We start from the raw sequence: 22366 nt of genomic DNA on the forward strand, positions 1-22366 counted from the left end.
TAAGCATTTGTACATTGCTACTCCTGATGTAGAGGTAGCAAATATGGAAGTTTCAGGAATATGCCAGTTTTAAGCATTATAACCATGTACATTAATAAACAAGGTGATGAGATTCAGAAGAGATTTCTTCCGTACCAACTGACAATTCAATAGTTATTCATCGTGGGCTTTACTGCATTTTTTTGGAAGCATGTGAGACTAGATGTGATGAATTTTTGATTCGATGTGACAGTTCTTAGACTTAATCATATATGAAATTGGTTACCTTGAGCATGGATGTGATGATTATTGTGCTGAGCTTTCACAATATTTATGATGGTGTATTTCTCTATATCATGTATACACTGGACCTGGTAATATGAAGAGTCTATGCATATGAGTTTTAAAAATAAGAAACCTATCATCTTACCTGGTCTAGGAGCACAAAGGAGTCACTCTGCCAGATTCATAGGTTTGCTACAGTAGTATAATGTTGAAATGGGTGGGGTTAGCTTTCAGAACCCCCAGAAAACCCGTCTAGGGCAGATAATAGCGCAGTTTGAGTTTGTTGGATGTTTCCAAACTTCTGTATGAAAAACGGGTGTTAGATGATGTTATTGTTGTCGTTAAAAAGCTGAAACTCCGGCAGTTGCTTGGACCACACTGGCCTGAAGGATCAGCTGCTTCCCAGTGGGCTGGCGTTCACGATGCAAAATGCTCAGCTTTTATTCGTTCTCCTAGCCAGAACGGTTTGGGATACGGCTGAAGACTGAGCTGCGGTGTTTCCTCAGGAGGTGTGCTCTGATGGAAGGTTGAGGGCCTCTTCGTAGAGCGCGGCAGAGAAGGTTGCGATGCTGCTGTCCATGGTGTAGGTGCTACGGTAACACAGCCTGTGGGGTTTTCATGCTGGCACGACCTCTTAGCAATAAACTCATCTGTTTTACATTGTTATTAATGATATTATCTTAGGTCTAACTCTTACTTGGTTTAAACAGTGCAATACCTTAGAGTAATTAGTGTGGGTAAGACTCATGCTGTAGATTGTTAACAGATTGTTAGAATGAAAGCTGTGATTTGAGCTCTGCTTTTGTTTTAAGAAAACTGAAGATTCATCAGTCTATTTTTCTTGGACTTTTTTGTAATGCGTATTAACAGATATTGAAGTATTTTGGTTGTGAAGATTGTAAGCAACATTTTCATTAGTAAAACTTGAACGAAGTACATTGAGTGTTACATTAGTGCAAACATATCTGAATGCTTGGTAGCTTTTGACATTTCTGTATTATTAAAAATGTTCTCTGTCTTTTTGTCTTAATATAGCAGTGTAAGACTGGAAACATCTGGGCTGAATGGACTTTAGCATCAAAAGAAGTTCTCAACTGTTAACTCGAAAAATTAACTACATCAAAATGAAGCAGGTACCAGAGATCCTTGGAAATACCAACGGGAAAACTCAGAATTGTGAAGTGAATCGTGAGTGTTCTGTCTACCTGGGCAAAGCACAACTTTCTGCCACTCTACAAGAAGGTGTCATGCAAAAATATAATGGCCATGAGGCTCTTCCGTTTATTCCAGCTGATAAATTGAAAGATCTGACCTCTCGTGTATTTAATGGCGAGTCTGGGGCCCAAGATGCCAAGCTGCGCTTTGAACCCCAGGAAATAAAGGGAGTTGGAACACCACCCAACACTACTCCTATCAAGAATGGCTCTCCAGAAATTAAACTGAAGATCACTAAAACCTACATGAATGGAAAGCCTCTTTTTGAATCTTCCATTTGTGGAGACAATGGTGCAGATGTGTCCCAGTCAGAGGAAAATGAACAAAAGCCAGCAAACAAGGAGAGGAGAAACAGAAAAAGAAGCATAAAATATGACTCCTTACTTGAGCAGGGTCTTGTTGAAGCAGCGTTAGTATCAAAGACTTCAAGCCCCACTGAAAAGAAGGTAGTACTTTTTTTTTGCATTCTTTCTTTTGTTAGGTTTGTTAATCATACTGAGATTTCATTTGTTCATATGCTGATCTTTATTAGAGGTATTTAAATAGATGCCTCCCACAAACAAGTCACTTCCTATGATACTCTCTCTTTGTCTTGATGAAGGACAGATGCACTCTACTTCTGGTCTCTGTTTCTTGCCTAGACTAGGGCTACCCCATAAATTCTGTTTCTATATAAGCAAAATAGGTCTCCAGAGCAAATCAGGGCATGTGGTAGTATGGGATGTATAAAACAGGAAGCTTCATCCAGACATGCAGCCAAGACCTAGCCAGGATAAGCACCTGGGCAAGGGAGCTGGGGAGGCCTCTAAATTTAGAGGTGGCCTTTGACTGCTGGAGCATGAGGTATTCTGGCTTTCTAATAAACAGATGTTTCAGAAAAAAATAACTATTTCTATATTCCTGGATCTTAATTAAAAGAAAAATGTACTCAGCTGTCAGTTGGCTGATAAGCTAGGCTCTTTACCTTCAGATTTTAGCAGCTGGAATGTAGTCCCGACCCTTATTTGTCATCTGAAAAGAGCTGGTTTTGCTTGCTATAACCTAGTGAATTGTATTAATTGAAAAGGTCTAGATACTTGTATTAAGTGTCATTAACTTTTGTGGTCAAGCTCATCTGTTTTTTGCTTCTTTTAAACATGGCAGAAATTGAAATTTCACTTTTTTAATTTGCTTTACCAAGTTGTAAATGAGAATGCTGCTGGCAGCCCTTTCCCCCTTTTATTTAGTTTTTGTTGCTGGGCTCCATTTAAAGGAATGTGGTTTGCAATCATTTTATCTTGGAGGAAGAAACCTACATAGCAGGGATACTCTCAATGAGTTATTCAGAATAGCGTTGTATAACAATGGTAAACATTGATGAATGCTTTGGCTAGTGAACAGGTCCTGGTTTCACACACCTGAAACGTGAAACGTACGTTACAGTTTTCTGTCAACTGGAGGTTTACTACTTGATATTGATTCTTACTTTCTGCCAAGGTCACACATGCAGAGGAGAACCACACACATAGCTGCTGTATTACTGATTTTATTTAGCCTTATTTTCATTAAAACTGCTTAACGAATGAGTTTACAGAACTGTAAGCTTTCTTCAAAGTATCAGAAATTTATCATTTATTTATGATTTGAATATATTATTTGTCCTAGAATGATCAATACTGACGTTTTCAGGAATTTTATTGAAGAGTTTGTTTACTTTAATTATGTTAAGGAGAATGTTTTAACACTATTTGGTTCAGACTTTTCCGAATCATTACTCAGAGGTAAAAAGTATGGGTACAGTCCATAGTTGGAGTAATTCTTTGTCCTGTTCATTGTTAATGAGGGTAAATTGTACTAAAAGGTGGTATATTTATTAGCATCAACAACTCTAGCATAGTTGTATGGGTTTGTGTTTTGTTTTTTTTTTTTTTTTTAAGAAAGAGGAGGCAATATTTAATATCTACACAGTTTATTCTGGGCCTTTCGCCTCTGTTGTCGATGAAGGGTGGCCTTTAATTTTTGCTGGTGAGTGCTTCATTTAAGATTAAAAGAAAGATTGGATTGGCTTATCTGAGTTGTCTTTTGGCCAGAAATGGTCAGGAGAAAACCATGTCAAGACTTTCCCAGAGTGCTTGAGACCTGATGGCTGCAGAGTGATAGGGTTATTTGCTCCTGTGCCAAACCAGTGAGGTACCAAATCAGGACAACCACCTGCTTGATCTCCGACTTTGCAATATTATAACCCTATTCTTTTCAGAGCACTTGAAACAGAGGGTCATGCTTCTAGCTTTTTTTTTCTTGCGTAGCGCACTTCAAAGCACAAAGGGCAAAAGTGTTTGAAGGTCACGAAATGTTGGTTTATGATATAGCTCCTTGATTGTAAAAAGTCTGGGGCTTTTCTTTCTCTCACAGGGAGGGTTTTGCCAACTGTGCAGGTTTAAAATAAAGGAAGAAAAGCATAATATTAGGGAATATGCTGAAGGAGATTTTTCAAATGTTTGTCCGCATGTAGACCAGTGATACACGTTTTCTCCGTGATCATAACTGTAATATCTTAATATCAATGTTCTTTGGTTTCAGGCCCCTGCTCTAGGGTTATTTTATCACCAACATCCGAAGCCTTAATGTTAGCACATCATACTGTGTGGTTTTGTGTAGCTGATTGTGGCCGCAAAGTGGAAGTTAATAAAATATCCTTGGAGTAAAAGCTGATTACTTTTGCACTTGGATACCTGTTTATTGTGGGCTACAAGTTAATGTAGAACCTGTTTGTCTGGTTTTATTTCTGGGCTGGTTTCTCTCTCAATTTCTTGTTGTCCAAGCCCTTACTCTTTTGATTTAGCAAAAATCGCCACGGTTCAAATACTGCCTTTTGTGTAAGGTAATTATATCTCTGTTTGGTGGACACGGCAGATTGCTCTCTTGCTGAGGTGAGAGGCATATCGTTTAACAAATGTTCCAGTCCTCTGTTGCGTTTTCTTGTTGTTGGGGCATTTTTTTGTTGTTGTTGTTAACATAAAGGAAGGCTGTTTAAAACTTAATCTGCCGAGGCACTTTTCAATTGGGAATAAACGTGATCTGCCCAGCTCTGACGTGCGTTAGGTTGCTGTCGATAACCACCACCTTCTGCAGTCCTCTGAGAAACAGCTGTACGGCTTTCGCTTCCCCAAGGTAAAGGAGAGGAAGCGGGAGAGGCCGTGGCTCCTCCCTCCCTCCTCTCCTGCCTCTCGCCATTCTTCCCCCGCAACCCCCGTATCTCTCCACCTGAGGAGTTTACTTTAAACACCCAGGTCTCTGCTGATAAGGCCTGGTTTAGCAACTTTTACTCGGAGGCACTAGGCTGATAGGGGTCTGACGCCACCTCCCAGTGTTCAGCGTTACTGGCCATAGGTATCACGGGTTGGATGTTTGAGTCCACACCAAACCCATGGACTCCGATGGTCGCCCACTTGCTCATGAGAGTGGCGGTGTGCTTCAGTGCTAAGATGTTGGGGTGGCTGCTTTTTGAGTCGTCGTTTTTGTCGGTTCTTGCGACGCCACCAGTTAGGAACGAGGACTTTCCTAGGTTTTTCCTCACGGAATGCTTTTGTTAGTAGTGAAACAATCTCGTTTGGAGGAGAATGGCAGAGGTTTGCTTCATATACTAATATGAAGGAATCCAAGTCTGGTCCCTGGAGCCATCCAGAGTTTCTGCGCGGGAAATACAGAGAGTACACATATCTGCAGCTCTCATGCTGGTGGTCCCAAAGTCGGTCTGTGCTCTCTAACCCTAAGAACAGCTCAGTGTGTGATACTGGCACATGGGAGCTTGTTCTGCATAAGCCGTTTTGGGCCTACAAGTGGCAGTTTGCCCTTTTGGCACGGCTTCCTGGCATGACTCCCAAGCAGGGCTGCAGTAGCTCGGAAAAGCAGCAGCCCTGTGTCCAGAACAAACCTGTAAATCCACACACTGCTATACTTGCTGGTTTAGGGATTCCAGATATGCAAGATGTACGTGATCCAAAAGCTGTACCTTCCACACAGCTTCCTATCCAGTTTTCTTGTAGCCCTCTTTTAGTGTTATACCAGAAACTTGGCAGTTTGTTGCTTTTTCTGCCTGGTACGGTCTATAATGAATTTGCAGCAGCTACGTGGGGGGCAATTGCGAGTTACTGGAGAAATTCCACTAGTCCTTGTCATGTGCTTATGTTGCCATTTCCTGTTCACAGAGGAAAACTGTTCTGGCCAGCTCTGTTACATCTGCTGTCTACTTAATGTTTCAGTGCCTTTCCCAGTAAATGGGAAAGATTTAGAAACCCAGTAAGGGTAGAACAGAAGCAGTGTGAGGATTATCTGCTGCTTTTTATGCTTCTGTGCTAACTAAATACAGGAAGGTGGGGACCACTGGAGGTGGTGATGTTGCCCTGATGCTTGCATCTAATCAGCAGAGATGAGCAGAAACCAACAAGTTCCCTCTGTAAGACTGGAAAGCTGTGCTCATCAAATATTTGATTATCCTCTTGCAGCCAGATCCTGAGGTGACTTGTTTTGTTTTAATTAAAAAAAAAAAAATAGTAAAAAAAAAATAGTAAAAAAAAATAATAAAATAGAGTCAAATAAATGTGTCTTTTTCAGACGGAAGACTTGCTTGGTTGTTTTTCATCATTAGTTATTAGGAATTCCTGGTCAAGCATGATTACTAAACTTGTCATAAAATGTGCAGCTAAACTACCATGGGAGTCAGGATCTGTAACTGTAGGGTAAAATTAACTCAATTACTTTTTCAATAGGCTGTTCTTCAGGTATCAGACCCTGTCTTCAGGCAAGTAATAGCACAGGCTGTCTGGCTGATGTCATCAGAATCCCAAAGGAGTAGGAGAAACCCTAAAAATCTCTTGTGGGTGATCCCTTCAAGAACAAGAGAAGTAACTTTTCCTTTTCGGGAGGGTTCCTGAGCTACTGTTTTGCTGTTTTACTTTAGTAAAGGATTATGTTTAGCTACGCCTTGAAAATGTGTTTGTGCTAAGCAGCTCACAATGTGCAGCAGTAATTGTTACTTTGGAATTTTAAATTGTTCATTCTTAACACCTCGTTGGAAAAATATCTTAAAGAACCACTTGTAGGTTAAGAAGCACCGAAAAGCATACTGTGTCGAGAGTATACTGGGTTGGGGGGAGATTAGAAGCTATAAGTAGTCTCAGAGTGGCTACAAAATTAATTACAGAAAGCTTAAATATTTGTTCAAGGCGCTCCATACCAAACTTCCTGTTCTTGTATGTAAAGGTGGCTGAATTAAGTACACTTTCTGCGTAAAACTGTTGTCTCAATATGTAATGTGTAAATACTTTTTTTTTGTCTCTCTCTCCTCATGAACACGTTGGTGGAAGAATCCAAATCAAATACGAAATAATATCTTGAAGTGATGACAAAAAAACTATATAAGAATAGCTCTATCAAGTTGGATCAAGGAGCCATTTAATTCCATGCCTCAGCTCGGGGCTGAGGTTCAGCAGAGGGTGCATAATGGAGACTACAGACGTGGCAAATCACGGAGCGATGCTTTCTTTGAATATGCTCAGCCTCCAGCAGTTTGTGACTCAGAGGTTTCTAGAGATGGTGACTTTGTATTTAATAGCTGTAGATGGCTAAATTCATGGAAGAAACCCTCAGTTTCTTTTTGAGCCACTGTGAGCTTTTTACATCCGTGGCATTAAGTAATAGAGCAACAGAGCAGCTCTTCCTTTTCAATTTGCCACCTGCTTGTTTCACTTGGTGCTCTCATATAACTAGGAGAACTAATAACTGATGAACTTCTCTATTACTTAGAGTTTTATAAAATTCTCACAAACCCCCTCAATTTTTAATTTCAGCTTGAAAAGTCCTAGTGTGTTGTTGCACATGCAGGAGCCGTTCCAGAATGTTACTTCTTGTTACTGTCCTTTTTCTGAGCTACGATGCCCTTTGGGTTCTGCTTTTTTTTTTTTTGTTGTTTTTTTTGAGAATGAGGGACCAGAACAGTACAGGATGTTCAAGACACAGATGTCTTGTGGATGCATGCAATGGCATGTTCATGATAATCTATATTGTTCTCAATTTCATTATTTTTCATTATAAATAATCCGTAGCGTTTGATTGATTCTTGACCTCTTCTGAACACTGAGGCGGTTTTCTGTGGAAAAGAGCTGACCAGATGCAATCTAACTCAAATCCAAAGCATGTCAGCAACTGTTGCATTCTTTCGTACTCATCTTTGGTTTGTGCATTCCGGGGCTTTTTTTTTTATTTTGGTCTTTTGGGCACTCTGGTGGAAATGACAGATCAAATAAGTGGTGAGCAGGCCATCTTCTGGAAGAACTAACTTCCCTTGACCTCTCAACAGCAGATTGTGTGCCGTAACACAGTTGAGAGGTTGACAACACTTTTTTGGTTTGATTATTTTTTAAGTTGACCAGACTTATTCTCAGTTGTTGAACTGGTAGTGTCATGATTTAAATGAATGCTGTCATCTCAGGATCTCCTCTTCACATTGTATTAACCATTACTGGTTGGCGTGGCAAGGAATTTGCTTGTTTTCACTGCATTTCTGTCCAAGATACGGTGAAGCCTTTCTGTTGCTCTGTTCCGTGTTCTGTTTAACCAAAATAACGCATGTCTAGCTTCTGTATTTAGCTGGGAGTTATATCTACAGTTCAGGGTTATGTTACTTGGATGGATTTACAGGCAGGTTTTTGGGAAACTTTAGTGATCCATACCAGATGTCATTTCTGGTCCTTAAAGCCTCTTTTTGTCAACAAAGAAAGATGCTTTGTAGTACCTCTTAGGCAAAGGAGAGAAAGCAAAATATTTTGATCTGTCTTGGAACAGTGTTATTGGCCTCCTTGGCAAGTTTCCTTGTTCCAGAGTGGATTTCATGTAGGGCACATGGACTTTAAGACCTCCAAAAGAGGTCTTTGTTCACAGACACTATTTTTATGTTTGTCTATTACTATGTTTCATTATCCTCCTACTATAAATAAATAGGTCCAACCACGCTAACGTTTATATTTCTGCTTTTCATGAATACTTGAACTACCTACAGGAGTTGTTCTCTTGGGCATCATAAAATAGGCAGTGACTAAAACTATAATTTGTCAATAATAAGGAACTAATTCCCTTCTCACAAAGAGAGTTTATAAAAATGCTTTACTTCGGAAGCCCAGTGCAAGAGTGAAAACTGGATCTTGCACAGACAGTTGTTAAATAAGCACTGAAGCACGCGTGTGGAGAAGGAAAGTGAGTCTGTGGCCTCATAGCAGCAACTAATGCTAGAAAAGGTTGATTTTGTTGTTGTTTTCTCTGTTTGTTTTGGTGACTAAATGTTGACTCAAGTGTTACGTTGAGGATGCTGGTGATGAAGTAAGATTTGGGATCTTAGTTCTTCTAGAATTGATAGCACTTTGATCATGTGCTTCATGATGTTTTACTGCAACGACTGCTCTACTTTAATATTCATATGGGGTTGAGGCATTTCTGGTTGGGGTTTCCCCAGGTTTTCTGTACATCTTTATTCCTGAAAATAAGGAACGTTTCAGGAATATGCTTCAGTATTTCCAAATCAAGGTAAAGTCTGTATGTTTAGGGTTTTGGGGTGGTTTTTCGCCCACTTGCCCCTAGGCTGATTAACAACAGACATTGTTTCTTGCATTTCATCTCTAAAAGAGGAGGACCTACTAGGTATATGTATCAACACAACCTGGAGGGAAACCTGTTGTATCTGCTTTTATGGCTGGGGATTCATTTTAAAGGTTTAATCTCAAAGGCAAAGTAGTACTTGGACTATGTCAAATTGTTAGTTAACTAACAGAGCCCCTTTGTGCCGCATACTTGTTCTATTTCAGCCTAGAACAGCGTCTTTCAGAAGCGTTCTTGTTGAAAAAAAGTGTAGAGATAACTACTGCCTTCACCAGAAAACAAAGTTCTGTAAATCTAGCTGCCTGTTGGCAGTATTATCTGGGCTTGGGTTTCTCTGTTTCCTACCAAGAACATTAGGATTCAGAACATCTACCCGTGCTACCTTGGATGTTTTTGAGCTACTATGAGTGAAATGGGAGCTACTATGAGTGTTTTGGGAAAACTCTTTCCTACTGAACTCTGTAAGGGTGTAGGAGAGTGCTAAGGGTAAGGCTCTGATACAGATTCTGATCTTGAAAGGATGTGAAACCATTGTACGTGCAGATAACAAAATACATATGGATATGACATTCTGAAAATCTGTAGGTATGCTGAGATGATTTAGTGTTCATTCTGTTGTCCTATGTGAAATTCATATGGAAATTATTCAGAAGTAACTGTTTCCCGTGCCAAGCTTCCTCATGGCTCTACAGTCATGCTTTTCCAGACTTCTGTGGCATCTCATATCCACACGGTCTTATATACCCAGATACCGCATCAAAAGTTTAAACTTTTGAGGGTGGGTGAAGGTTACAGGAGTTGGATGTAGGCAGAAGTCCTTTTCTAATACTTAGTATAAAAGGAGGTTTCATTCATTCCGATCAAGCCTTATATAATTTGAATACCTATTTCTGAAACATGGAACCTTTCAATAATAAGCCAGTAACTTACAATTTAAGAGGTCATCTAAATGTAAATGCAGAAATTCAGTAAAGCAGCTGAAAGAAACTGCTCTCCGCATTTTTAAGAAAGATTGAGGGTTGGGAAGTGTTCCAGAACTTGCATCTTACTCGATCTATCTATGAATGATTGAATCTGTTTCTCTTCAACTCTTTACTCTGCAAAAAGGGTTGTATCCTAGTTACTCAAATACTGTGTTAAGTTTATTTCTAAAATACTTGCTCATATAGTGTTTGTGTAAAGGAAGATTGTTGATTTGGATAGAAAGATTTGGGTTTAAATGTAAAAGCATCTTTAAAAAATTTCCCATCTGCTGGAGACTTGCTAATGAGGGAACCAAAGCCAGAAAAAAGAACTGAAGTGTAACCAGGAGTTTAGTGGTTGATTTGAAATACAAATTTGAGGTTTTATCTTGTTTTCAAATCCATAATCTACATTATGAATCCCTGTCAAAACTTAAACGGATTTTTATTTTATTCTGCTTGCTTTCCCTCTTGGATGGGAGGGTCCTGTGTGGTGATATTTATTCAACATGCTGTCCATGAACTGCTTTAGATGAGTTTGTGAAAAGAAATGGAGGAAACAAACCTATTGTCACAAAACTTATATGTGGTTTCAAAGAGCCTCAACCAGCACAGGAGAGTTTTCAGGGGATCTGCAAGTAGAGCAGTGATTTTCTTCAGCCTTTTTTGTCCTCTTGTTTTATAGCTTTACCATCTAAGCACACTGAAGAAAAAGAAACAAATTCTGTGGCAAGAAGATTCAAACTTAGCGTCTTCTTCAAATGTAATTCTTCACACTGCTAGATTTGAGCCCCTTTTAGTAATAGAAGAAAAGTTATTAGTAATTAGTAATAGAAGAAAAGAAGATAACTTGAAGAAATACATACATTTAATTTAATACTTTTTACTTACATTTCTGTCTTGGGATAAAACAATTAAAAATCTGAAAAATTACTAAACCAACCCCCAGTATAGTTTGTTCTTTTTTTTTTGTTTTGATCTGGCCTTTTTGTGTCCTCTTCTCCCTCAGTCTTTACCTCACTGCACAATGTAATGCACGTGTTACGAGGGTGTTGCAGATTAAACAGTGTAGAGGTTGATGCAGTGGCCTTTTGAGGGCTGCAGTCTTGGACGCTCTACTGAAGTGTCCCTTTCTGTTTGACTGAAAATGGAACACCAAGCTTTGCCATCTCATTGCTTCTTTCTTCATGTTTCCTCGTCCTTCGCCATTTTGTAGTAATAACTCAGCATTTTCTCTTACCTTCTTGCGAGGGTCTGGTTTACTCTTTAGCCTTCTGCCTGAAATGTTCTCTCTGTAGGCAGTGGTTTGCTGAATATGGATTTACGCAGCATTCTTCCATTAGATAATAAACAGAATATAACAAGGCGAAGTGAAAAAACTTATTTTTATTCTTAATATATTCAGTTACTTGTGGTTTACTGTCTAAATGTACTCCCTTATATCCCAGAAGGTGGGAGCTATTTGGATAAACATAGTGCCTTTGAGGACTTGTCCTTGTGGAATAAACAGATTTACTGTGACATGTGAATTACAGTCTTAGAGGAAAAAAAAGGACAAAACACTAAGGCAGTTATGTTTGTGAGGATACAGTATTTTTATAGGCAGAATCATTTATAATGAGCACTGGTCAATTCTTAACAGACTTGAGTTGCCACCCTTTTCCTTTGAAGCAATAGTATATATTGAGGGATTTGCGTCAATTTTAATCAGCTGTAGTTGTAATTTTTGGGTTTGAAGTGATTTGACTTTGAGATTTTTGTCCTCAATCACAGAGTAAGAAGAAGCCATTTCTTTTTCCTGAATGACAGAACATCACCCATTGGGAGATCAGCTGCATCCCTCCATTCCTTTGCCTGAAGACCGAGTGCTGATTTGTCTTTTGTCAAATTAAATTCCTGAATTTTTCAGGAAGCAAGAGTTTTCCTAAGAACATAACTGTGATGCTCGATTTTCAAGGAAGAAACGTTTGGAGTAGTCCTATTACATAGTTTGTTTGTTTGCTTGTTTATGGTGTCCTTACTCATTAGTGAATTCAAGTGACAGAACAACATTACAAAAATAATCCTTTCTGTTCCGCTGCTCCCTTTTTTTCCAGACTAGGACAACCTCTCCTGAACCTCTGAAAGGAATGGAGTTTGTTCTACAACTGCTTCCTTAGTTCACTATCTTTCTTGATAGAGAGGCAAGAGAAGACAAAACATTTTTACTTTTCTTTTTATTACAGGAGTCCATGATAGGAGTATTAGTGAATGAAACACAGCGCAAGTAGATAGCAGGATCAGAAAAATACGTGGTCTCAATCAGCAAGCAAGGTTATCTTTTCCGTAGTAAAGAAACACATTTGACTGTCTAAGTTTGTGTGTTCTATCTTTGATTCAAAGTACATTTTAATTGCTTGTATTCTGTTCAGAGACCTTGATTATTTTGTTTTAGTTTCTTTGTAACACTAGTAGATTTTTTTTTTTTTTTTTAGTCTGGAGTGCAAGCAGTCTGTGTTTGTAGCGTGGCCTTCTATTATAGTGCACTGGAAGTTCTTTGATACAGGATGGAACTGAATTGAAAAAGAAAACAGAAAGGGAGATAGCAGATATCTGCAAGTTGTTTAATGTGTACTTCCCCGATATGTTACACAGAGAGCATTTACTGTCCTCACTTGTTTTAATTGTTCTCTTTTTTTTTTCTTGTCCAGTATTAAATTCTGGTGGTTCTGGTGGTGTATTCACCAATTCTCAACATTGTGCTTTGTCTAACCCCTTTTGACAATTTACAGTTAGATGAATTTTTTTTTAGTCATTTCTATAGCACTCCAAGTTTGTATAGTGAAATACTAGCTTTTTGATGCTTTGAGTGATTTGCATTAATTTTGAGGGGTTATAATTCCTTGCACGTGTATGCACGCATGCATATATGTACAAAATAGATAATATTAGTATCTGTACTGTACCACGGATCATTTTTAAAAAGATAGTTATCTCAGTCTGACGCCACCTAGTAAGCCTTCTAGGTGTTTCTTTTTTAAAAAAATATTACCTTTGTTCCTTATTTGTTAAACACTTGTAGTGTTTTCATAAGAGCCTACAGACAAACCCAAAGGTCTCAGTACAGTTGTTATGTTATAAACAATGCTGCCCTTAAATGCCTTTTTCTTTGGTCATTTTAGGATTGGTTTAAACTTTGAAATTACCCATCTCTCATGGTTTGGTCTTGTCTCATCGTATTCATTAGTCAGACCGCAACTAAATGGAAACTGATTTGATTCTTTTGATCAGATGTAGGCAAAGTTAATTGAATATCAATGTTTTCTATGGCCAAGCCGCTTACTTGGGCTGGTGGAATGCTGACAGCAGTGTCATAAATTCTTGTCAATCTGCCTGTTACTCATCGCTTATGAAAGTGCTGAGAGAAATGACAAACAAATCTGTGAAACGTTAAGGGAAAAGGAAAGGCATGTTAAATTTTATTTTCTTTTTTTTTTCTTTTTTTTTTTTTTGGTCCTTCTCAGCCTATTGCAGCTTCGGGCCCAGATGAGTTTCTCAGGGTGCTGGTACTCTTCAAGGCATAATTTCTCACTCAAAACCTCAGTTGCAGTAAGGGAATTACTCCATTCCACACTCCATGCCCCCTCCCCCCCCCCGGACAAAATAAACTTAACACCTTAGCTGCCTTTCAGAGCAAGTCTTTAATTAGGATACTAATCCAGAAAGTCAGGAATTTCAATGTCTGCCATACGGAGTAGTGCAGAGCCTGTCAAATGGTGTGTGTATTCAGTGTTAGGACTGGTCCGTGTGGGAGTCATCACCTCCTCACCCAGGCTCTGCCCATTTCTGTGACTTCTCTTCAGCCTAGTGTTTGAAAAGGGGGAAAAAAAACCCCAACAGGAATTCATTCCCAAAGTAGAACAGAAACATGATCACAAGCTCTTTCCTTCTTCTGTTTAGCATAACTGGTTTAAATTATCACTGGAAGGTGATTGAGGTGGTAGCTGTCTCGGAGGCTGCAGAGCTTGCCTATAATCAAGGAAGGAGAGGGAGGGGAAATTCTGCAACTAGAATTGACGTATGTGTTTAGTTCTGTCAAAACTGCAGTAAAAGGTAAGGGGATGGGGCATACGCGGAGCAGTCCAGACTTACATAGCACTGACGACAAGCAAAGGCTGTTCCGTCCTCCTCTGCAGCACAGGAAGCCCAACAGCCTTTACTTCGTTGACGTTTACGAGCAGGAGATCTAATTAGACATGAGAACAATTTCAAGAAATAAAAAGTCATCAAAAAGACGCAAAGAGCCAAAAACTGAGGGAAAAGTATTTAAAAATAGTTTGATTTTGTGTGAGCTTCCCTTGCTTTACAGTTGTGCTCTAATCCAGGAGTCTCCCATCTTAATTGGCTTGCTTAAGTATCGTCACATAAAGAACTGATGAGGTGTTGCAGGAGGGGGTATTCCCTGTCTTCTGGTGCATTCACACTGACCACCAAAAGTGCGCTTCCACTCCCGCCTCTCCGCGTTCCACGGGTGCACAGTCAGATGCCTGTTCTGTCTGACTACGTATTGTTGGGAATCAAAATTTGCCTAAGCAACAATTCCTGTTTTCGTCCGGAGAAACAAAACCTGCAAGCCAAATTACTTTTTTCTATACTGCTTTGTAACTTGAGTGGTGGCTTCCTATTCTTAAAAATTGCGGAGAGTACGAGTGCCTCATAAAGAAGCCCCAACTCTCGTCGTATGAGAACATAGATGCTATCAGCAGACTGGGTGGCAAATTTGTTTAGAAATGCTGTCTTCCTCCCATCCATTCCCATCGATAATTAAAAGAACCCAACCTGGATACTGAAGTGAAATCAATGCATATGACTGACTTCCAGTATCTAGCATTTTCTGATGTTTTTAAACAATTTAAATACTTGAGCGTTTAATGCTATGCTGTCAGTTTGCAAAAAATATTTTTGAGAGGAAATATTGAAAAGACTGTTGATGTCCTACAACTGCTTGTCTCAGAAGAATATGCCAGGAATTTCACCTTGCTGTTTACTCTTGTGATACCTCTTAAATAGATCAGCATAATTCCCCAAATGAGAAAATCAAACTAAACCAGAATGATGTGGGAAAGTAAGATGGAAATGAGCGTTTTCATGGTTATATTTTCCATAGGTTTTTAAATAACCTCATATGAGAGCTCTTAAAAAAAAGTTATAGTATTCTGTGCTGTATTTTGCCATTCTTTTAAAGTATGCACATTTTATCGATGAAAGAAAACATAAATTCTGCAAGTGGTATATAGATAAACCTTGCCGGTCTTATCAGAGTCTGTCATTTTCAAATTTTTTGTCATGATCCAGTAGAGTAAAAGAATTCTGGGCATTTTTTAAATTTGTGAAGTGCTTGTAGATATATTGAAATGCGATATGCACCCCTGTACTGACTGCCACCCATTTTTGATTATGCTGCAATAAGAAGCCCGGCTAGATCCTTTTCATTTTTCCAGCCAGCTCCTTCTCAGACTGTAGTCGTAAATCTTTGCAGCTTAGTTGCACTTTCTGAAAAATATAGGGGCTCATAAATTAAAAACGAGATTCAGAATCCTGAGTAACTTTTACATTTCTGAAAAGTTAACTGATTGAAAAATATGTTCATCCCACCTATTTAGTTTAAATGCTGAAGTCGGTTTGTGTGTGTGTGTGTTAGGATGAATGTTCTTCTGGATCTGTTCTCGGCATATGTATTTCTTAATTTTTAGCTTTTAAGCATAACTCTTCGTGTCATGTTTACCTGCTAGAAGGAGCATTTGATTTTTCACATCTGCTTGGAATCTTTTAGGTCTATTGAGAGTGCTGGACTTGAGGCAAGCTCAGCGGGAGGGGTTTTCTGACAGTCTTACAAAATCCTTAGAGAGCCAAAAACCTTGAGACATGGGAACATGGCTCTAGCTGGAGGCACATGAACCAAGTCTGAATTCATCAGAAAAGCTGAATCACTGGATGAGTAACTGTCCCTAACCATCAGATGACATAGCATCATGTGTGGTTACCAGGCATAGCTTTAAAAGCTTTGAGGAAAGGAGTTTCTGAGTGCATTAAGCTTTCGTTTTTTTGATTGAGTGTACCTCTATGTCTGAGTTGCAAAAAAAATCTCTATGCTGTTGCAACACATCAAAGATTTTTGTTGGTTGTGGTTGGAAAATATTGTGTAATTAGTTCTGGTAGTAGTCTCTGGATTTAAAAATCGGTATAAGGTAACGTGGTCTACTCTGATTCAACATAATGCTCCAAATACTTGTTTTCTGCATTCTGGATTTCCAGTTTCTTAGCAGTGTTCTGTCTTTCCTCATGTCACTTTTAATTAATTAAAACAGAATTTTGCTCCAGCTCTAACATTAAGTCCTCTGAAAGCCTGAAGCTCCGATCCTCCTTCTGTATGTTGAGCTGGTACTACGCAACATGAACGATATAACATGTTGCACATAAATTTAGTACTAGGAAAAAAAAAACAAAAGGGCAAATTAAAAATATATTTTTTTTTTTTTACACATATGTTTAATGAGACACGTTCTGTACTTTCTTACATCCCGAGTTTTGTGAAATGGTTTTTGTTGGTGAATAAATGTCTGTTGCAGAACTTTGTTATGATGTAGTAAAAATGTGTGTCTGTCATAGGGGAACACAAAACTCATGTGTAGTTAAATCTATCCCTTGAAGTGGAAACGGTTCTGTAATTGTTTTCCGATAGCTAAAGTAGCTTTGGAGCACCAGCTGAGCACTTGCAAACTTTTACTGCTAGAACTGGAACAGAAGAAAAGTCTGGCAAAAGGGTGTGGGGAAGGGTTCATGTCACAAATTCTCGGTATGGAAAAAGACAGCTGAAAGATGCAGAGTTTGGGGTTCTTAAACTTATTATTTACGTAGCTTCTATTCAGACATAAAGACAGTATTTCAGTCTGTTCTAGTTTGGGATTTTTTTTACTTTTATTTTTTTAAATCTAGGAAGACATTTGTGTGTATAGAGCTTAACTTGATTAATAAAATTCAATACAGAGGGAGGTTGGCTCTTCCACATCTACATCCAGTGCTCAGTTAATGTGTTTGAAATTAAAGTAAGCCTTCCTGATGGTTTCTCAGCAGTTATTCAAAAAGATAAAGGCAAACCGCAGCTTACTTGCCAATATTTCTAACTAAAAACAAAAGCATAAATGGAACTTGGGATTTTTTGCTGTGAGGGAACAAAAATTATAACTTAAAGTTTTTATTACCCATGAAATATAATTATTGTTTGTTAGCAAACATGATAGCTCTTTATTCTGATGAACTGTTTCTTATTTCCCTCCTTCCATTACCACTCTGTGTTTTTACATATAATGAGAATGTTTAAACAGAATACGAACTGTAGTTTGTTGTTTATTTTTGTGTGCTATATAGTAATCCTAGCGCGCATTTGAAGATATGTGATCATAGTTGTGGGGTTTTTTTTCTTTTTTTATCTTTTAAGGCTCCTGCTAAGAGAGATCCAACTCAAAGTACCGTCAAAGAAGACAAAGTCCATCTGTTGAAATATAATATAGGAGATCTAGTGTGGTCAAAAGTGTCTGGTTTTCCATGGTGGCCATGTATGGTGTCTGCTGATCCTGTTCTCCATTCCTACACTAAACTAAAAGGTATGTCAGTGATGCTACAAACATCCAGATTTCTTCAAGTATACATAACCATTATTTTGGGGAAAATCTGTTCTTCGTTTTATTTGTTCAGTTGTATCAGTAACTGAATCAGCTCTGTGTTGTCAAGAGGAATGTTAAAATCATGTAAACACTATTCTTGAGCGCATAGCTGATGGAGCTTTTTCTCCACTGTCTTTTTAACTCTGAACATTCTCCAAAAGATATCAAAATTGTGATCTGTGAAACTATGTGGAGTCTTATTAAAAAAATTATCTGATGGTATTTTCCATTGTTTTTATGGAGATGCTTGGAGAAGTGATATGGGCTAAAAATTTTATTGAATGCTAATGGGAATTGAATCTTCCTGATGATTAGACTTTACTAAAAGGAATCTGTAATGCATGCAGCTAAATTTTCTGTGAGTCATGGAATCAATACTGTTATCTACAGACGACGTTAGTTGATATTAATGCAGCAGCTACAAAGTGTTAAGGAAATTTTTAAGTAGGAATCTGTATGATTTCTTAATCTCATTTGCAGCTTTGTTCTCTGTTCTGATACCTGAAACTCTTGAGGCTTATCTGTGCTGGTTGTAGAATGATAAAATAATACAGGTTGGAAAAGACCTCTACAAGTGATATGGTCTCCAAGTTAGAGCAGGTTGCCCAGGGCCTTGTTCAGTCAAATATTTAATGTCTTCAAGGATGGAGACTACAGCTTTTCTGGGCAACTTGTTCCAGTGACTGGCAGTCATTATGGCAAGAAGACACTTCCCTTTATCTAGTTGAAATTACCTTTGTTTCGACCTGTGTCCATTGCCTTTTGTATTAGCGCTGTGTGAATCAGATTGATTGGGTACAATTTGCCCTTGGTGAGTCTGTACTGGCTCTTCCCAGACACCTTCTTGTCTTTCATGTGCTTGGACATGTCTTTTAGGAGAATCTGCCCCATAATCTTGTAGGCATTGAGAGTAAGCTAGTCAGCCTAGCTTGCAGCTCCCCACATTGTTCTTGTTTTTCTTGAAGATAGGTGCGATGTTTGCCATGTTTGCTTTTTTCCAGTCACTGGGTATCTCCCCTGATGGTTGTGACCTTTCAAAAAATTATAGAGCTCACCCTTGCAATCACATTGGCCAACACATTCAGCTCCTTCTGAGGCATCCTATCTGGTCCCGTAATCCCATAGATGTCCAGTTTGATTAAGTGCTCCCTGACTTTTTCTTAATATGCTGTGGGTAGTATCTCAATCTTGCAGCCTTTACTACTAGACTAAGGGACAGGAAGGCTTGGGGCCAGATGTTACAGTTTAAAAAACAAACAAACAAAACCCTGAGACAAAGAAAACATCGAGTACCTCAGCCTCTTCTGTGTCCTTTTTCACTCAGTCTCCCGCCTCAGTGAGCGTTCCTTAGCCTTCCTTTTGCTACTGTTGTATTCTCGGAAAATCTTCTTGCTGCATGTTGCATTCCTAGTTTTAAATCTAGCTGAGTATTGTAAACTATTTTTACTACGTTTATGCCAAAGTGTACTGAAAGTTTAGCAAACCTGAAAACAGAATCCAGAAGTCTTGCAAATTAAGGAGAAAAGCAAGAAGGTAATAGGAATGTCAAACCAAAGGAGCAGCACATAACTTTGTTTTGATATTTATGCTTCTAAATACTTTCATGTCTTTTATTAGATCAAGCGAAAGTGTTGGCTTCCGTTGTTATGAAGAGAGTAGGGCATTTACTTGTCTCTAGTGATTTCAGTGACTTTGAACAATGTATTTACAAGTCTGGGAAAGGAGCGTTTTTGTGGTTTTGTATTTCTGTAGTTTTCAAGGGTTGCATTGAGAACTTGGAAAATGGACTAGGATATACATCTAAAATTTGCATTGGAATTACAAATTTCCGATGTGGAAGGACTGTAAACATGTAGGACTGGAAGTCAGAATAATCTTGATGCTTTGGAGGTGTGGTCTGGAAAAAAAATGCAGTTGAGTTAGAAGTAAGCGTTGGATTGTTATAGTGATAGGTGATCAAGCTGGGAAATGAGTGGAAAGCTGCATTTTTGCAGAAAGGAATCCGAGAGTCGTAATAACCCGTTGTAGTTTTCTCTGCAGAAAGACCAAAGTCACACTGACATAAATTAATAGTGCTGCATATAAAAAGCATGAAGTAGATCCTTTCCTTTTCCAGTGGTAGCATGGCCTTAGCAGGAATACTTTTTTCATTTCATCCTCTTTGGGCCGTCTCATTTCAAGAAACGCGGACCAAACAGAGAAGGTTCTGAGGACAGCATGAACAGAAATCTAGGAGTCTACCTGCATGGGCAGACTGCAGGAACTGGGGCTATTTAATCTGACAAGGAGGAGCTAAAGGAGAACGCAGTAACTGGCCCTAAATAACTTAAGTTACATTTGAAAAAGAAAAGGCATAAACTCTTCTTGTTCTGGGAAGAAGAGAGCTTAGCAGCAATGAATATTTAGACTACGTATTAAGAAGAACTTGGAAGGGATAAAGATAGTTAAGCATTGGGGTGGATTGCCTGGAGCAATAACGTGATCTCATTTATAGGAGGTATTTAAGAACAAACTGAATGAAGATCTTTAGGGTTATAGCTAGACTCAATGTTGGCGGTAAACTAAATGGTTTCTTGAAAACCCTTTCAAGAATTCATATGATTGCTAGAATCGTTATTATAGACTCCTCAGAAAAATTTCTGTTGTAGCAATCTTTCAGGGTTTTGATCAGGCAGTCGCTGTGACTTTAGTCTTTGGATTATTATGTCTATTATGAGATAAAGAGCTGGATTTTGAGAGAAATAAAGCTGCTTATTTATTCCTAACTGAATTACTGTGCTCCTTGAATGAAGCAAGGTTTATGCTTCATTATCAAGAATCTCTGTGGTAGCTTTTTATAAGAAACCATAGAAATAAATCTAGCAAATACCAATGTCACATGTCTGAATGCAACCTATGGAGTACTGACCAAAAGAGGGGCCCACATACTTCGAGATGGTAACTTCCATCTCTTTGAAGTAACATGGATGACGGTCATTTCTGATATTTGCTCTGGAGTTGGCTTGGGGCCTGCCTTTTCCTTCAGGAGGTTTGACTCAGTCTGGGCAGCCATCATAACTGATCAGTGTACACTGATGTGCATATTTCCATCAGTACGCATTTCCAGTCTTGTATTATCTTCCACCTATCGTTTACTATTGAGGCACTATCAAAAGTCTCCTGTTCCAAACAGAAGAGTTCTTTTATCTGGGAGTTGTAGAAATACTCAGCTAGGTCTCTATTTCTCATTTCTAGGATTAGGATCAACAGTGTTTATAAACAATCTGAATTTCTGGATGCCAATACTTGATTTCATCATTCCAACTGGTTATTGAGAAAAGTTTGCAACTTTCAACTTGTGGGAAGTAAACTTTGATGTGAGAAGGCCCATACTGACTCAGACTAAAGCTCCATCTCATTCAGTATCCTCTCTCTGACTGTGGTCAACCACAGATGCTAGGATACAGAAAAAGGAAAGTAATAGTGGTGGGTCCCCAGAACGCTCTCCCAAACCTTCAACAACTAGTGGTTCCAGGATTCTGTGAGCCAAAAATTATGTCTTTGTATATACCAACCCTTAATGAATTCCATTATTTAATCCAGGAGCATTGATATGAATTCAGCCCCCAGAAGATACCTGAAGATTCACAAAGAGGTTCAATGATTCTAGTGGTAGTTACTATTATTTAGACTCCGTAATTAGGCAGTTGTAGCTGTCCAGTGTTACACGGTAAAAGGAATAGAGTGTCGATGTCTGCTTGGAACTGTGCTGTTGGCTGCTCAGAGGCAGATCTTTACAGGTGGTTGTAAATGTAGTCTGTGCCATCTCTCTGTCTGCAGCTAGGACATCCTGGTAAAATACAAAAATTATCCTTTATTTCATCATAGACAGATTAAGTCATTGGAGCTCAGTAGTCCCTAATTAAGCCACATTTTCTTGATGAGGACAAAATAATTACTGTGTGGGAGAATTGCTCCTGACTGCATTACTGGAACATGTATTAGACTACTAGATTGGATCTGTGATGAAAACAGCCCCAAGACCTTTCCCTATGCCATTCCTCTAGATTCTTGTATCTGATGTCAAATGAGTCACTATTGTTCTTGTAGCTCTCATGGATAGTTTTTTTTTATATATATATGATTGTAATGGTTAATATATACGTATGTAATGGTTAATAAAACTGCACATACCATTAATTAGGTTGATTTCATATTACCGTTCCTGATGCCACATCTTGAGACAAGATAAGCCCCTTTAAAAATAACTCTTGGCTGTGTAATTACAAAAAGAAAGTTCTTGCTAAGTCTAGAAACCCCGGGAATAATAGTGCATGAAGCAATCAGCTAGATGTATTTGCTGATTAAGGTAGAAGACATGCAGTGTATGAATAACCTAGCAAAATCTAGACCTAGATTGAAGACATCTGTCATGGAGACCTGTGACTGTTACTTGTTCTTACTGGGTACACATCCTTACCTGATTTCCTCTTGCTCCCAGAGTACACATTAGATATACTAATGTGGTGACAACTTGAAGAACTGTAGATAACCTAGGGGGGTAAATGATCCTTTTTTAGCAGGATTGAATTTAGGAACACAAAAGTATAGGTC

At 38.7% G+C, this 22366-nt stretch overlaps 1 protein-coding gene across 1 annotated transcript in view; it reads left to right on the forward strand.

Annotated features, from left to right (window-relative positions):
• The first annotated feature begins 1301 nt into the window (after positions 1–1301).
• Positions 1302–22366, forward strand: part of WHSC1 (Wolf-Hirschhorn syndrome candidate 1) — a 60637-nt gene continuing 39572 nt past the window's right edge. Inside the window, exons 1-2 of the mRNA XM_009882534.1 lie at positions 1302–1925; positions 17548–17713. Coding sequence (XP_009880836.1) covers positions 1329–1925; positions 17548–17713 — 763 coding nt within the window. The 5' untranslated portion in view covers positions 1302–1328. The remainder of the gene's footprint in view (positions 1926–17547; positions 17714–22366) is intronic.

Source organism: Charadrius vociferus, unplaced genomic scaffold (assembly GCF_000708025.1).
Source record: "Charadrius vociferus isolate BGI_N301 unplaced genomic scaffold, ASM70802v2 scaffold213, whole genome shotgun sequence".
NCBI classification, from domain to species: Eukaryota; Metazoa; Chordata; class Aves; order Charadriiformes; family Charadriidae; genus Charadrius; species Charadrius vociferus.